Source organism: Eutrigla gurnardus (genome assembly GCF_963514095.1).
Source record: "Eutrigla gurnardus genome assembly, chromosome: 14".
NCBI classification, from domain to species: domain Eukaryota; kingdom Metazoa; phylum Chordata; class Actinopteri; order Perciformes; family Triglidae; genus Eutrigla; species Eutrigla gurnardus.
The window spans coordinates 21808279-21824182 of record NC_139937.1 but is presented as its reverse complement, the minus strand read 5'-3'; the positions used below and the strand labels follow the sequence as shown (position 1 = coordinate 21824182).

General features: G+C 43.5%; 1 protein-coding gene across 1 annotated transcript in view; it reads left to right on the top strand.

The window, feature by feature from the left end:
* thsd7ab (thrombospondin, type I, domain containing 7Ab) overlaps window positions 1-15904 on the top strand; it is a 126735-nt gene that overhangs the window by 102514 nt on the left and 8317 nt on the right. Inside the window, exons 24-25 of the mRNA XM_084027302.1 lie at window positions 589-766; window positions 13541-13714. Of these exons, the coding sequence (XP_083883428.1) occupies window positions 589-766; window positions 13541-13714 (352 nt within the window). The remainder of the gene's footprint in view (window positions 1-588; window positions 767-13540; window positions 13715-15904) is intronic.

Genomic DNA, 15904 nt, shown 5'->3' with positions numbered 1-15904 from the left:
ATGTTACATATGAGGAATTTTCCCTATGATTTCAGAATGCGGACTGAATGCTGCTGTTTATTCAGAAGAATCAGTGTTCGTTAGTTAATTTGTGAAAAAGTGACCTCGGTTGTGTTTAGGTTTAATTAACACTGAATTTACTGAAAGGTCTCATGATTAAGCTCTTTTTTTAAAATCTGCATCTCATCCACGGTGATTGCTGTTGATTTGATAATAAAAATCAATACCTAATTGATTTTTTATCTTCATCATATGTCGGCGTTGACATGTCCATCACATTGCAGCTTTAAAGGTCTAAAAAGTAGCATTAATATTGATTTACTTCATATTTATATGCACTTTGTGAAAGGTATCTGATGTTAATAGCATGAATATTTAAAACTACATCGTTACTTATCCTCCACTCTGTTTATTGTAATTTGGACATAGAAAAATAAATGTTTTATTGTAAGTGATCACCTCCAGAATGTGCAACTGTAACTATAGCTAATCAGAATTAAACTGTCACCAAGTAGCTATAGGTCATGTCCCCTCTATCACCATGGCAACTCAACATCCTCTTCTTCTGTGATGCCCCGGTCCCGTCAGAACGTGGTCTGTGGACACGGCACCCGCTACAGGAACCTGTCCTGCTTCGTGTCGGACGGCTCCGGCGAGGACAGCGGCGGCGGCTTGGCGGAGGAGGAGCTGTGCGGCGGCCTGGAGCTCGCCGTCAACGGAGACAAGCAGATCAGCCTGAACGAGGCCTGCACCCTCCCCTGTCCAGGTAAGGAAACGCGCTGATCGTGATACAAAGGTTTGGATCTTCTTCATAACACACACAGACCACAGTTCCTATCAAATTAAAAATGATAAAGCATTTTGCAGTGATTCCTCGGTATCGTCGAGGTTACTTGTTACAAGTAGCATCAGCTGCTCATCTGTGTATCGGGTTTCTCAAAGTGATAAATAACGTAACGTTATACTCACCGTCATTACTGTCTGAACAGAACACAGTTTTACAACAGAGTACAACGTTTTTAAAAAGGCAACTCTTAACTAGCAGCAGCTTGCAGCTCTCAGGTTCAACCAGCAGTCACTTTACATAACACATCCAACGCTTGTCAGCAGATTTACATCCAGAACAGCCAATAAAGGTACTTTTGTCAGGCCGAGGACCCCCAAGGCCGACAGAGACCCGACAGACCCCCTATTACATATCATATATAACTGTGTTCCTTATTAAACCGGCCAATAATAATGTGTACTGCAGCCTATAGTTCCATGTATAACAGTACTTTATAATGATGGATGGATACGATGCTAAGACATTAAATTGATAATTTCATAATTTAATTCTATTTTGGGGATAGGTTCATTGAAGACTCTAAAATTGCCCGTAGATGTGAATGTGAGAGTGAATGGTTGTCTGTCTCTACATGTCGGCCCTGTGATAGACTGGCGTCCTGTCCAGGGTGTACCCGGCCTTCGCCCAATGACAGCTGGGATCGGCTCCAGCCCCCCCGCGACCCTGAATACAGGATAAAGTGTAGACGATGGATGGATGGATGGATGGATGGATTCTATTTTGGCATTTCTAGATCACAATTTCTCAACATAATATTAAACAAACAGGAAGATTTATATTAGCTTATTATAGGTTGTATTCATGTTAAGGTGGATTTTTGTGAATATTTAAATTTTTGGAAGGAGAAAGTCTTGTGATTTCGGGGACCCCCCTGCAGTAACTCTGCGGACTCCCGAGGGGTCCCGGACCCCCTGTTGACAATCTCTGATACAGAGAATGTCTAAAATGCAACTCAGTGAATTGTTGCCACGGCAACCGGAACCTATTGTGGTTTCAGATGTTTGGGCAGGAAGGCAGTGATGTCACCGATGATGTCACTGCCTTTGATCTAAAGCATTCCGTGACACATTCTAAAGTGTGCCTTTGATATCAAGCATTCCGTAAAAATAGAAGTGCCCTCTTCAGACAGTAATAGGTGGATTCATCTCAGTCCGACTACAACACGCCGACGATCATCTCTCCAACACAGATGATACTTGGTTCTCTATTTCTGTGATATCAGCAAAGACAAGACAGGTTTTTGAAGAAGCTATTCTTGGAAAACAGGCTTCATAGATCAGATGGATATCTCCAAGACACCGGCAGGTATGGCCAGCAGGTATGACATCCTGAAGGAGGAGCTAAATTCCACCATCACCCAGCTGAAGTCTCTGCAAAGCTCTATCTGCAAAGCTGAGAGAGAAGTGAAGGGCTTCACATGTTTGGGGACGAAACATAGCGAACTGATGGCAAAGCAGAAAGCTGCAAAGCAAGAATGCGATGCCCTCAAAAGGCAGTCGGCGGTGCTCGCTGACCAGGTCCAGAACTGGGTCAAAGTCGATGCAATATGCCAAGAAATGGAAGTATCAAACCGGGTCCTGGAACGTGAACGGAAAGGTCTGCAGCAGCTGCATGCCAAGCTGAAGGAAGAGCAGGAGAGTTTTGTTGACATGGAAGCAAAACACAGAGCCACCATCGAAAAGGGGGAGGACCTCAGGGGAGAGATTACATTACTGCAGCAGGCTATTGCAGACGACAAGGAACTTCTGAAAAAAAATGATGCAATACAAAAATCAGAAGAAGATGCAATCCGTCAAAATGCCAAACTACAGAAGGATTTAGAACGTCTCCATGGAGAGCTCGGCCGTTTAAAGAGGCTCAACGATGTGTACCTGGACACCGCTGAGCGCACGGAAGCTCTGCACAAAGACGACGAAGACCTGAAACAGAAAGTCCAGGATGTCAAAGAGAAGGTCTTATTCAGACAACACCAACAGGTAGTTCACGCTGAACTGCAAGCTGGAGAGAAATCCTTGAGGGCACAAAACAATGTCCTAGTAAAACGCTACTATGAAGCCACCAATACGCTCCTCAAAACAGAGGACTATGAGTACAGGAACAAGACGCTGAAGGAAGAGACGGACGCCATGAAACTGGAGAATGACAGAATCGCTGCAGATATCCAGAGTGTGAACCAACAACTCACGCTCCGGAACGATCTAAAGTCCAGTTACAAATCCATGGAGAAGGAGAGAAAGGTTCTCACAAAGGACAACAAGACTCTGAAGAAACGGCTGCAGGAGCTACAGAAAACATTCTCCAACCAACAAGCGATAGGGGCCAAACACCAAGCCATGAAATCGGAGAACGAGGCCCTTAGCCAAGAAAATGCCGCTCTGCAGTGTCAGGCTCTGCAGCTCAGCAACGTTCTCCAGGGGGAAAAAGTTCTGACCGCCGTCTACGACTCCCTGAGAAAGGAGACGAACGCCGCCAAGCAGGAGAACGAGAAGCTTTATATGGAGTTCCAGAAGATCTGCAAGATAGCCCACAAGGAAAAAGCTCTGTAGGCGAAGTGTGCGGAGATGAGGGCAAAGAAAGACGCCTACTGTAGAGAGCAGGCTGTCATCAGACAGCTGAACATCTCCAAGAGCTCACCTGTGAGACAGTGATGTCCTCCTTCTCCCTCCCCCATACACACACACACACACACACACACACTCTTTCCTATTTGGCCATTCCCACCTAAAACTTTAATTAACTAACATTCATCAGGTTTTACTCCGGGTGCTCAGGTTTTCCCTGAATCAATAAAAATGTACTAATTTGGCCATTCCCACCTAAAACTTTAATTAACTAACATTCATCAGGTTTTACTCCGGGTACTCCGGTTTTCCCTGAATCAATAAAAATGTACTAATTAGGCCATTCCCACCTAATTAACTAACATTCATCAGGTTTTACTCCGGGTGCTCCGGTTTTCCCTGAATCAATAAAAATGTACTATTTTGTTGAAACAACTATTCGACCAAATACTTTGTGAGTTACATCAACTTACCATGTTATGATAAATAAAAGCAATATTAATGATTTCTGCAAGATGTCTGTGTTTGAGGTGCTGCAGTCCACTTCTGATTGGTCAGACGCTATTATGTCAATATTTGTCAGATAGCTTAATATTCTCTGATTGGCTGACAGAAAACCACATGACTTTACAAGTATTTTTTTTTTGTCATAGTTTCTAACTAATCAATTTGTCGGTTAATCGTTAAATAACAGTGTAATACATGAGCGCAGTGGTCAAACGATCCCTCACAGGCCTCCCACCAGCAAACACTGTTAGCTGTTTCTGCTGAAGCGCCAGACGCACCGCTGTCAGGAATGAATATCTCTTTAACACAAACTATCTGGACAAACTGCTCTTTCAGTGAAACAGACGGAGAGGTGAATCCAGATGGAAAGCTTTCCATTCCATTTGTACAGTTTAGAAACACACAGGCAAAGTCATTAAAACACACAGAGAGATAACATAACACCAAAAAAACAAGGCTTGCAATCAATAATCTGTGTGGGCGAGATAACAACCCTAAGGGTTTCTACAAAAAACAAGATGGCAAGCTGAGCGACAGCCTCACCGAATAACAATCTGCTGTGATGCAAACGACAATGAAGTGTAGATTTTATGCATTTATTCGTCTCACGTCTGAACGGAGACGCTGATTGAGAGGAGAAACAGATTGAAGGAGTGTTTTCAACGTCAATTAAAGGCGTGACTCGCGAGCTGCAGCTCCGTACTCACTGTAAGGAAGTTAATGTGGCACATGTCATGAAGAGAGACTCAAAGTTATCAACGTGTCACATTGTTGACGAAGCCCCGCCCCCTTCGTCACTGTTTCTCAACTCAGCTTTATTGTCAATTTCTTCACTTGTACAGCAAACAAAGAAATCGAGAAGACGTTTCTCACTATCCCACGGTGAAAAGAGAACAACGTGCACAACAGATTAAGACATTTACTAATACTAAAAATAAACAATAGAATATAATATAAAACTAAAACAATACTATGTATATGTAAGAAGTAGCAGCAATAGTTTCTGTATAAGTGGTTGTAGTGCAAAAGACAGTCAGTTGGACGAGCTGTGCTTGTTGTTCTTGGAAACCCACAATTATGGATTTGAAACAGAATTTAATTCCATGAGGTGAAAACATTGAATATGTTGATATTTTGATATTTGACATTGATATTTTGGAATATCTTATTTCAATTACTTTTGGGCTCTACAACGCTCTGAAGTTATTGGAAATGTCTGAATCACACGAGTCAGAAACAATCCTACAACTGGAATCTAATCTGATAAATAATATAAATATTAATAATATTTGTGTAGTCTAATCTTTATCTGCAACTGGGCAGAAATTCTGGGTTGAGCCAGAATGAATAGAGGTGCAAAAAAAAGAAGAAAAAAAGCTGTTAATTTAAATCCAATAAAGCTTTGAAGTTCAAAATATTTGGTGCAACCCAATTTAATTTTAATTTTCAAACCGTGGATCTCTGCTTGATGGACAAACGCAGGCTTCTCGTTTCAGACCGTCGATTTTGCAGAATTATTGACAACTTCCATGACTTGGTAATTAACCATGAGCTGGCTGAGAAGAAGCAACATTACAGTATAGAGGAGGTTATCTGTTACTGTGACGAAGGACGACCTCTGCAGAATAAGACAAGCACACACAGCGCAGATATATAAAGTGTTTGTTTGTGCATGTAAAGTACCACTAACTAAACCCAACATTTCTTGCTCAATTATTATGTGATAAACATAATAATTACAACAAGAAAAATGTAAAATCACACTTACTTCTGACATAACCCCGTTTAGTCACTCATGTTTTCATTTGAAACGTTAAACGGAGGAGAGGCTTTGAGGACGAGGACTAATCGAGGTGTTTGGCAGATAACCTTGGCCCAGGTTGCTGCGGTGATAACTTCAAAAATCCAATTAGGAACCGCTGACATCACCCTGAGCTCGTCTAGGACACACTCCCACACGTTAGATGATACTACAGTGTTTGGTTTGGAAAGGCGATTAAAAGAGACACCAGCCTCGAAACACCTTAAATACCAAATATAGCCCTTCATAGTCCTGTTCTCTTCAACATGTGTGTGTATGTGTAGATACGTACATATGCATACATACATTTCTGAAAGAAAAATGACTTTTGATGATGAACAGATGATGAAAATAGTTGGTGATTATATTTCTGTGGATCTGTTAGTGGAATTAGTTTTCCTTTCATTTGTGGTCCTTCTGTAAAAAGCTGTCTCCAAACATCATGTTGGTTGTTTAGAGGACAATAACATCTCATTTAATGTGATGAACAAGTGACATAATAAGTAGACTGAATACTGAGGATTGGATTGATACAAATATGGAGTTTACCACAGCTGGAAGGTGCTGGAAAAGCATGGAAATGCACCTGGAAATGATTGAAAAGTGCTTGAATTTGACTTGGAAAAGGTGTAGGAACCCTGATATATATATACATATATATATATATGTATATATATATATATATATATATATATATACATATATATATATATATATATATATACAGACACACACACACACACCCACACACACACACATTATAAAGACTTGGCTGTTAAGCAGGCTGAAAACCTGAAACCAGCCGTGTGCCGTGTGGTTGCTGCCTCCACCCACAGCTTGTTAGTGTTGCCATGTGGACACATTTTCAGCATGGGTGGCCCCAGCGGGTACCAGACCCCCAAACCTGGCGGGGTTCGTGCACCAGCGACCTTTCACAGGATGACACTTTTATTTCGGTGAGTGATCGGGTCCCGGCCCCGTCTTTATGCTGTTGTCAGGCCGAGGATCCCCGAGGCCGACAGAGACCCGGTGGAGGGACCCCCTATTACATATCATATATAACTGTGTTCCTTATTAAACCGGCCAATAAATATGTGTTCTACAGCCTATACTTCCATGTATAGCAGTACTTTATAATGATGGATGGATACGATGCTAAGACATTAAATTAATAATTGTTCACAGTTTCATATTTTAATTCTATTTTGGGGATAGGTTGATTGATGACTCTAAATGTCCCGTAGATGTGAATGTGAGAGTGAATGGTTGTCTGTCTCTACATGTCGGCCCTGTGATAGACTGGCGTCCTGTCCAGGTGAACCCTGCCTTCACCCAATGACAGCTGGGATCGGCTCCAGCCCCCCCGCGACCCTGAATACAGGATAAAGTGTAGACGATGGATGGATGGATGGATGGAATTCTATTTTGGCATTTCTATATCACAATTTCTCAAGATAATATTAAACAAACAGGAAGATTTATATTAGCTTATTATAGGTTGTATTCATGTTAAGGTGGATTTTTATTAATATTTAAATTTTTGGAAGGAGAAAGTTTTGTGATTTCGGGGACCCCCCTGCAGTAACTCTGCAGACTCCCAAAGGGTCCCGGACCCCCTGTTGACAATCTCTGATAAAGAGACTGTCTAAAAATGCAACTCAGTGAATTGTTGCCACGGCAACCGGAACCTATTATGGTTTCTGATGTTTGGGCAGGAAGGCAGTGATGTCACCGATGATGTCACTGCCTTTGATCTAAAGCATTCCGTGACACATCATAAAGTGTGCCTTTGATATCAAGCATTCCGTGACCCTATAAATAGAAGTGCCCTCTTCAGACAGTAATAGGTGGATTCATCTCAGTCCGACTACAACACGCCGACGATCATCTCTCCAACACGCCGACGATCATCTCTCCAACACAGACGATACTTGGTTCTCTATTTCTGTGATATCAGCAAAGACAAGACAGGTTTTTGAAGAAGCTATTCTTGGAAAACAGGCTTCATAGATCAGATGGATATCTCCAAGACACCGGCAGGTATGGCCAGCAGGTATGACATCCTGAAGGAGGAGCTAAATTCCACCATCACCCAGCTGAAGTCTCTGCAAAGCTCTGTCTGCAAAGCTGAGAGAGAAGTGAAGGGCTTCACATGTTTGGGGACGAAGCATAGCGAACTGCTGGCAAAGCAGAAAGCTGCAAAGCAAGAATGCGATGCCCTCAAAAGGCAGTCGGCGGTGCTCGCTGACCAGGTCCAGAATTGGTGCAAAGTCGATGCAATATGCCAAGAAATGGAAGTATCAAACCGGGTCCTGGAACGTGAACGGAAAGGTCTGCAGCAGCTGCATGCCAAGCTGAAGGAAGAGCGGGAGAGTTTCGCTGAAATGGAAGCAAAACACAGAGCCACCATCGAAAAGGGGGAGGACCTCAGGGGAGAGATTACATTACTGCAGCAGGCTATTGTACACGAGAAGGAACTTCTGACAAAAAATGATGCAATACAAAAATCAGAAGAAGTTGCAAAAATTCAAAATGCCAAACTGCAGAAGGATTTACGATGGCTCAATGGAGAGCTCTGCCGTTTAAAGAGGCTCAACGATGTGTACCTGGACACCGCTGAGCGCACGGAAGCTCTGCACAAAGAAAACGAAAACCTGAAACAGAAAGTCCAGGTTGTCAAAGAGCAGGTCTTATTCAGACAACACCAACAGGTAGTTCACGCTGAAATGCAAGCTGAAGAGAAATCCTTGAAGGCACAAAACAATGTCCTAGTAAAACGCTACTATGAAGCCACCAAAACGCTCCTCAAAACAGAGGACTATGAGTACAGGAACAAGAAGGTGAAGGAAGAGACGGACGCCATGAAACTGGAGAATGACAGAATCGCTGCAGATATCCAGAGTGCGAACCAACAACTCACGCTCCGGAACGATCTACAGTCCAGTTACAAATCCATGGAGAAGGAGAAAAAGGTTCTTACAAAGGACAACAACACTCTGAAGAAACAGCTGCAGGAGCTACAGAAAACATTATCCAACCAACAAGCCATGGAGGCCAAACACCAAGCCATGAAATCGGAGAACGAGGCCCTCAGCCAAGAAAATGCCGCTCTGCAGCGTCAGGCTCTGGAGGTCGGCAACGTTCTCCAGGGGGAAAAAGTTCTGACCGCCATCTACGACTCCCTGAGAAAGGAGACGAACGCCGCCAAGAAGGAGAACGAGAAGCTTTGTAAGGAAGTCCAGGAGCTCTCCAAGATAGCTCACAATGAAAAAGCTCTGGAGGCGAAGTGTGCGGAGATGAGGGTGAAGAAAGACGCCAGCGGCAGAGAGCAGGCCGTCCTCAGACAAATGATCAACTCCAAGAGCTCACCTGTGACACAGTGATGTCCTCCTCCTTCTCCTCCTTCTCCCCCCCCCCCCCCCCCCCCACACACACACACACACACACACACACACACACACACTATTTCCTATTTGGCCATTCCCACCTAAAACTTTAATTAACTAACATTCATCAGGTTTTACTCCGGGTACTCCGGTTTCCCCTGAATCAATAAAAATGTACTAATTAGGCCATTCCCACCTAATTAACTAACATTCATCAGGTTTTACTCCGGGTGCTCTGGTTTTCCCTGAATCAATAAAAATGTACTATTTTGTTGAAACAACTATTCGACCAAATACTTTGTGAGTTACATCAACTTACCATGTTATGATAAAAAAAAAAAGCAATATTAATGATTTCTGCAAGATGTCTGTGTTTGAGGTGCTGCAGTCCACTTCTGATTGGTCAGACGCTATTATGTCAATATTTGTCAGATAGCTTAATATTCTCTGATTGGCTGACAGAAAACCACATGACTTTACAAGCATTTTTTTTTGTCATAGTTTCTAACTAATCAATTTGTCGGTTAATCGTTAAATAACAGTGTAATACATGAGCGCAGTGGTCAAACGATCCCTCACAGGCCTCCCACCAGCAAACACTGTTAGCTGTTTCTGCTGAAGCACCAGACGCACCGCTGTCAGGAATGAATATCTCATTAACACAAACTATCTGGACAAACTGCTCTTTCAGTGAAACAGACGGAAAATGAAAAATTGACTTTTGATGATGAACAGATGATGAAAATAGTTGGTGATTATATTTCTGTGGATCTGTTAGTGGAATTAGTTTTCCTTTCATTTGTGGTCCTTCTGTAAAAAGCTGTCTCCAAACATCATGTTGGTTGTTTAGAGGACAATAACATCTCATTTAATGTGATGAACAAGTGACATAATAAGTAGACTGAATACTGAGGATTGTATTGATACAAATATGGAGTTTACCACAGCTGGAAGGTGCTGGAAAAGCATGGAAATGCACCTGGAAATGATTGAAAAGTGCTTGAATTTGACTTGGAAGAGGTGTAGGAACCCTGATATATATGTATATATATATATATATATATGTGTGTGTGTGTGTATATATATATATATATACATACACACACACACACACACACACGCACACACATTATAAAGACTTGGCTGTTAAGCAGGCTGAAAACCTGAAACCAGCCGTGTGCCGTGTGGTTGCTGCCTCCACCCACAGCTTGTTAGTGTTGCCATGTGGACACATTTTCAGCATGGGTGGCCCCAGCGGGTACCAGACCCCCAAACCTGGCGGGGTTCGTGCACCAGCGACCTTTCACAGGATGACACTTTTATTTCGGTGAGTGATCGGGTCCCGGCCCCGTCTTTATGCTGAGCTGGACATCTGTTACATGTTTGATTTGATTACTGGGAGTGATTTATTACGACTGATGTAAAACCAGCCTTTTACATGTTTACATGTTGTGATGTACTTTACATTTCAACAGCACCATCTCCATCAGTAGGAACACAAGTCGTCCTTTACGACATGTTTTAACATAAATACAGTTTCCCTTACTTTGTTACCGCCGTGAAAATCAACATTTCTTGCAGGTTTCTTTAAAATCAAATAGCTTCCAGCGACTCAGATCTGTCCTTTCCTTTCATGGAAGGCTTTTAGTGTGAAATACCTGCAGCACGTGTTCATGGCAAAGTAGAAAGTATTGGAATTAAGAAGGGAACGAGCTCCGTTTGTTTGTGGACTCTGATTCTCTATGTGTAATGATGGAATTAATGCTGTGTGAGCTAATACGATGCAGATTAATATGAATTAATAACATCATTTACCCAGAGTTTGTTAGCAACTAGCACATAACTGGAAACAATCTTTCTCTCAAGTGATTAGTTAGTGTCTGTTTGCTTTGTATTTATTTGCATCTTCAGCTGGTTCAGCGTTTTGTTTTTTTAAACTTACTATACAAATAAACGTTGTCTTTGCCTTCAACGGCTTCGTTCGACGACCGAACGCGTCACACGGCTCCTTCAAATGCAGCCGATGAATATGGATCCACCTGACGCATCCTTCACTGCACAACGTATCCCGAGATTCATTGCGGTGGCAATTAGATTTCAATCAACATGGATCAGCAGCGAGAGATGCAGGAGAGAATAAACTCTCTCATCCTGAAATATATCATGCAGCGTCTCCTCCGTCAGAATATGAAATTAAAAGAATCAAATATGATCTTGAAGTTGGGACACGACTTCTGAGACGGGAAGCAATCAGAATTTCTACGCTCAGATTTTGCAGAAAATAAATCAGTTTATCTCAAAAGTATTTCCAGATTTAACAATAAATTAGAAATATATGGGGGGGGAAATGAGTGATTATTAAGCAAAAGCAGCGGTAACTTTTGTGTCTGCAGAAGTTTTTACTCAATATGAAATATGATTGAATATAAGGCACAGTAGCCTTTTGACCCCACTTTGATTGACAGGTGATTTCTCAGCTCTGCAGAATATAAACGTGGCACCGGGGACGTCGACCCCCAACCCTCGGTGAAAAGACAGAGAGGAGCTCACAGGTGGGATTATCACTTCAAAGGTCGGATCTGATGACTTCTCCTCGGGTGTTTTGACGGAGGCTTGTCAGCTGCCGGCTTTTATGTGGCTTTGCAGTGTAGAGCAGACAGACAGACAGGCAGGCAGACAGACAGACTGTCCATCAGGTCGGCTCCTCCCAGAGCTCTTCATATTCCCAACGTGCACCGTTGACATCGTGCTGCATGCACACAAGAGAACAGCCGGATCCTCATTGTGTGAATAAAGAGGGCGAATCTGCAACATTTCAATAAGAAAGGATGGAAAACTAAATGCCCAATTTGTGATTCAGCCCGATAAAAAGGGTGTGTATTCACACTGAGCAGCTTAAATATAAATCCCTTATTTTCCGTGTCAGCAGGTCCCTGAAGGGAGAATTATTGTTACGCGTTCTGCCAAAAGACAAAATACAAACGTGGAGTTCATTTCCAACGTGCTGAGTGTCTATTTTCGGTTCATCATTGATTGTTCATCGTTCAGTCTCTGAAGTATAGAGGAGGGGGAAACTGTTCTCCTTTATACTTCACCCGGGTCTTGAATTCATTTTTATACGTTAAGAGTGTGTGGCGTGTGTTTCCACAGGCAGAGCTCTCATTTTGGAGAGCGCGAGAAAAAAAAAACTCATCAGATGTCTGCTGGTCCCTGAGATGGAAAACACTGAGAAATGCTGCCCTAGATAAGCAGTCGGTCCGGCCCCTTCTGCTAAACTGCAGGAGCGCTGGAGTATCAAACAGCAATCAGAAGCACGGAGCGTTTTCTGTGCAGGGACGTACTGTAGTCTGGTTTGTGGTGGACCCGGGGGCAGGGTGCATCCGCACACACACACACACACACACTTTGACGCCACCCGTGACCCGTGTTCTGTTCCCGTTTGATGAGCTGCACACTTCAGTTGTGATCAAAACCCCCGACCCCGCCATCCGTCTCGTTCGCTCACCTTCCTCCTCCCGACACGCTTCAAAGCCTCTCAGCCGTCAGGATCCCAAACGTTCACACTCCGTATCTCCGCCACGTACCTCGACACCCCACCCAGATTAAACCGCTCTCATCCATAGATGAATAGTAAAATATTGCTTTAGCGCTGCCAAAAGTCGGAGATCTGATTTCCTCCAGGACACCCACACCAACGCTGCAATGCAGATATTTTTTTATGCGTCGCTTTGAACAGCTTTTTGAAAGTCATATAAAAGTTGCACAGAAACAGGAAGACACGACGAGAGACGGGGAGGGAAATAAGCAAACAGCTCTTTACAACATAAAGGTGAAGTGGAGTCATTCTCCTGGTCCGGCTATGTGTGAATATTAGTTGCATTTGAGTGCATGATAGTGCACGTGAGTCCAGGTTAGTCTTCAGGTTTTAACGGCGTGCTGCTAGCCGCCGGCTCAGCCGCGCCGTTTAAAGTTATACTGAAAACAATGGCTTCATTTCAAAGTTTTCTCCTCTCATTTTGTTTAATTTGAATTCTGACACATTTTATAATTGATAATGCAACTAAAAGAACGTGTTTTATTCTGAAGATAATACTTTGAGAGACTGAACAGACATCTGATCTATTAAACCTGGATGTGGATTCTGAGATATTGCTGCAGCTCCTCCGGCTGGTTGTTAATAATTGGGACTCTGATGGTAAAAAAAAAAAAAAAGGGGTCATATTTTAGTGTCTGAAGGCCGCCGAGCCTGAAGCTGCACTCTGGTTTATAGGAAATTAAAAGATTTGTGATATGTCTATAAGTCACACTGAGCAATTCTTTACTGGCCTTTTCAAAATGTCCCACACTGAAGAAACCCCAGTGAAGAGAAGGTGATGTTTTATATTTGTTTATTTTACATAACAACCCGCCTGACTGTGATGTAAACTCTATCCTGCAGGTGAATGCTACCTGATGGAGTGGTCAGACTGGAGCTCCTGTGTCAGCATCTGCGTTAAGGGCGCCGGCGTGGACTTCGGCTCGGTTCAGGTCCGCTCACGAGCCGTGTTGGCCCAGGAGCCTGAGAACCTGCTGCTCTGTCCGGACCAGGATTGGGAGTCTCAGCCCTGCACAGGTGAGAAAAACCCTTAGTAAGCTTATTTCAGTGCCTGCCAATTAGCTTTGGTTCATAAATTCCTTTTACCGAACCCGAATAGTCTTAACACACATAATCGAGAGGTGAAGTCGGTCTGAAGGGAAGCGAGATGGAGGTCTCATTCGGGGTCGTACCTGCAGGCTAGTTGCTCTTCCATCGTCCCAGTCGGCATGTTGGGACTGCCAAAGAAAACTGGAACACCGGCAGAACCCCAGCGAGAGGACGTGGAGAGTCTGGAATCAGATGAAGGCTTCTCTTCCTGCCAGGTGACGGTGCTAACCACGGAGCTAACCACGGAGCTAACTACGTCTCTCCCATAATACTGAGCTAGACAACTTTTTCTAGTCATAATAATGGAAATTGACCATTATCAACTTATTGTGTGTCTTTATTGTGATGGTATCCACCATCGTCCCACCCCTCGGTGCTATAAAGGAAAGACTGTCGCTCCGGATGTTGAAATCTTTCTCATCTTGCTCGCAGGTTTGTCTTGTTTTCTCAGCTTCTAAGGAAATGAAAGAACAACTACAGATTTGGCACCTCAAAGATGTTTTCCATCCCGGCTAGAACGCCGTAATTCAGTCGGAGCCATCTGCTTAACGATGCCCGGCCCTTTGTTTTTGCCTCCGTACACTCGGGCCCCAGATGGGATTCCTTGAGTCAGATCTCCAAACGGGTGGAAACCCCCACGTTCATTTACCGCTGTGATCTCTGCCGTTCCCCGGGGGGCCTTAATCACCCATTAGGTGCAGCCTGGACGGTGAGTCACCGCCACCGAAGCTCAGCACGCACCGCCACCGGCTCATTTTATAGAGCATCCTCCTCCTCCTCCTCCTCCCTCGCTGGCGACTGTACAGCCCCACAGCAGCCCTCGCTAGCCTGACCTGGTTTCTCAGCATCACTCAAGGCCGGGGGGGCGGGAGAAGAGAGAGTGGAGAGTGACGGAGAAAAGGAGGCTAAAGAGGACGGAGATCAAATAGTTACATTAAAAATTCATTTGGCGAGGGCGCCCCAGTAGCCAAATGGCCCAAACCACCTAAGCGGTTTGATTCCCGGGCGGGGGATCTTTGGTACGATACCAACCTCTCCCCCAGCGTCTGGAGTCCGTATCAGGACTTAGAACCTGTGGTTTAAAGGACCGATGTGTGTCCGTATCAGTGAACCAGACGAGGGCTTAATGGTTATGAGCATGATATATATTATGAAGGTTAAGGTGTGTTTAGTTGGTATTCGGCATGTGACGATGTGAAAACTAAGTATGATTCACAATATTATCCTGATAATCAGCAAAATGTGCTTAAAACTCTTTTCAAAAATTACTTAAACATCCAGGAATCACTAAACATTTATTAAGGAAACAAATATTTCACTGATTTATTTTAAGAGAAAATCTTTTTTTGTAAAAACAAATCATCTTTAATAAGGTGATCATGAATCATAAGTAGAAATACGAGATAAATACTATTTAAAATGTGTGTTTGTGTCCTGTATCCTTTAAATCAGACTCTTATCAGTCTCTTCTCCACCACGATAGTGAGCCAGACCACTTCTTTATGTAACTGGATGTCTCCCATCCCGATCGTGGACATCTCCTCTCTTACAGAGGCTTTCAGCTGTAGAAACATGTTTTTTTTTTTGTTAATACGACTCCTGACAGTATTTCCACTCTTCCTCTGAGAAACGTTCCAATCCCTTCAAATCTCCAATAGGCTCGTATGAAAAAAAATAAGGTGGTGGGAAGTGCTGGCTGTGAGTGATTCAATGATAACTTAAGGCGCCTCAGAATGGGCCTCGGCTGTACCAAAGCAAGAAAGGGGGGGGGGGGATGTGAGGAAGATGACGGTGCTGAGGAAGCTGCAGACGGAGCTCAGACATCCACTCGGTTCCCCCGACCTCTCTCTCTTTTTCAAGGTCAAATTGTTCATTCGACGCCAGCCGAGTGGTCCGGACCGCTGATTGGCTAACAGCCCTCCGTAGGGAAATACGGTCATTTACTGCACTGATGGAGATATTGATACAGTCATAATAGCATTGATAGAAAGTCATTAAGCGAAAGCTCTTAGTGAAGATTAAAACTGAACTGGACCCTTGCGTTAAGACACATTGATAGTGATATTATATGACAGCGGCCCCATTATACAACCATAACTTAGCAGCTGCTTTATTAAT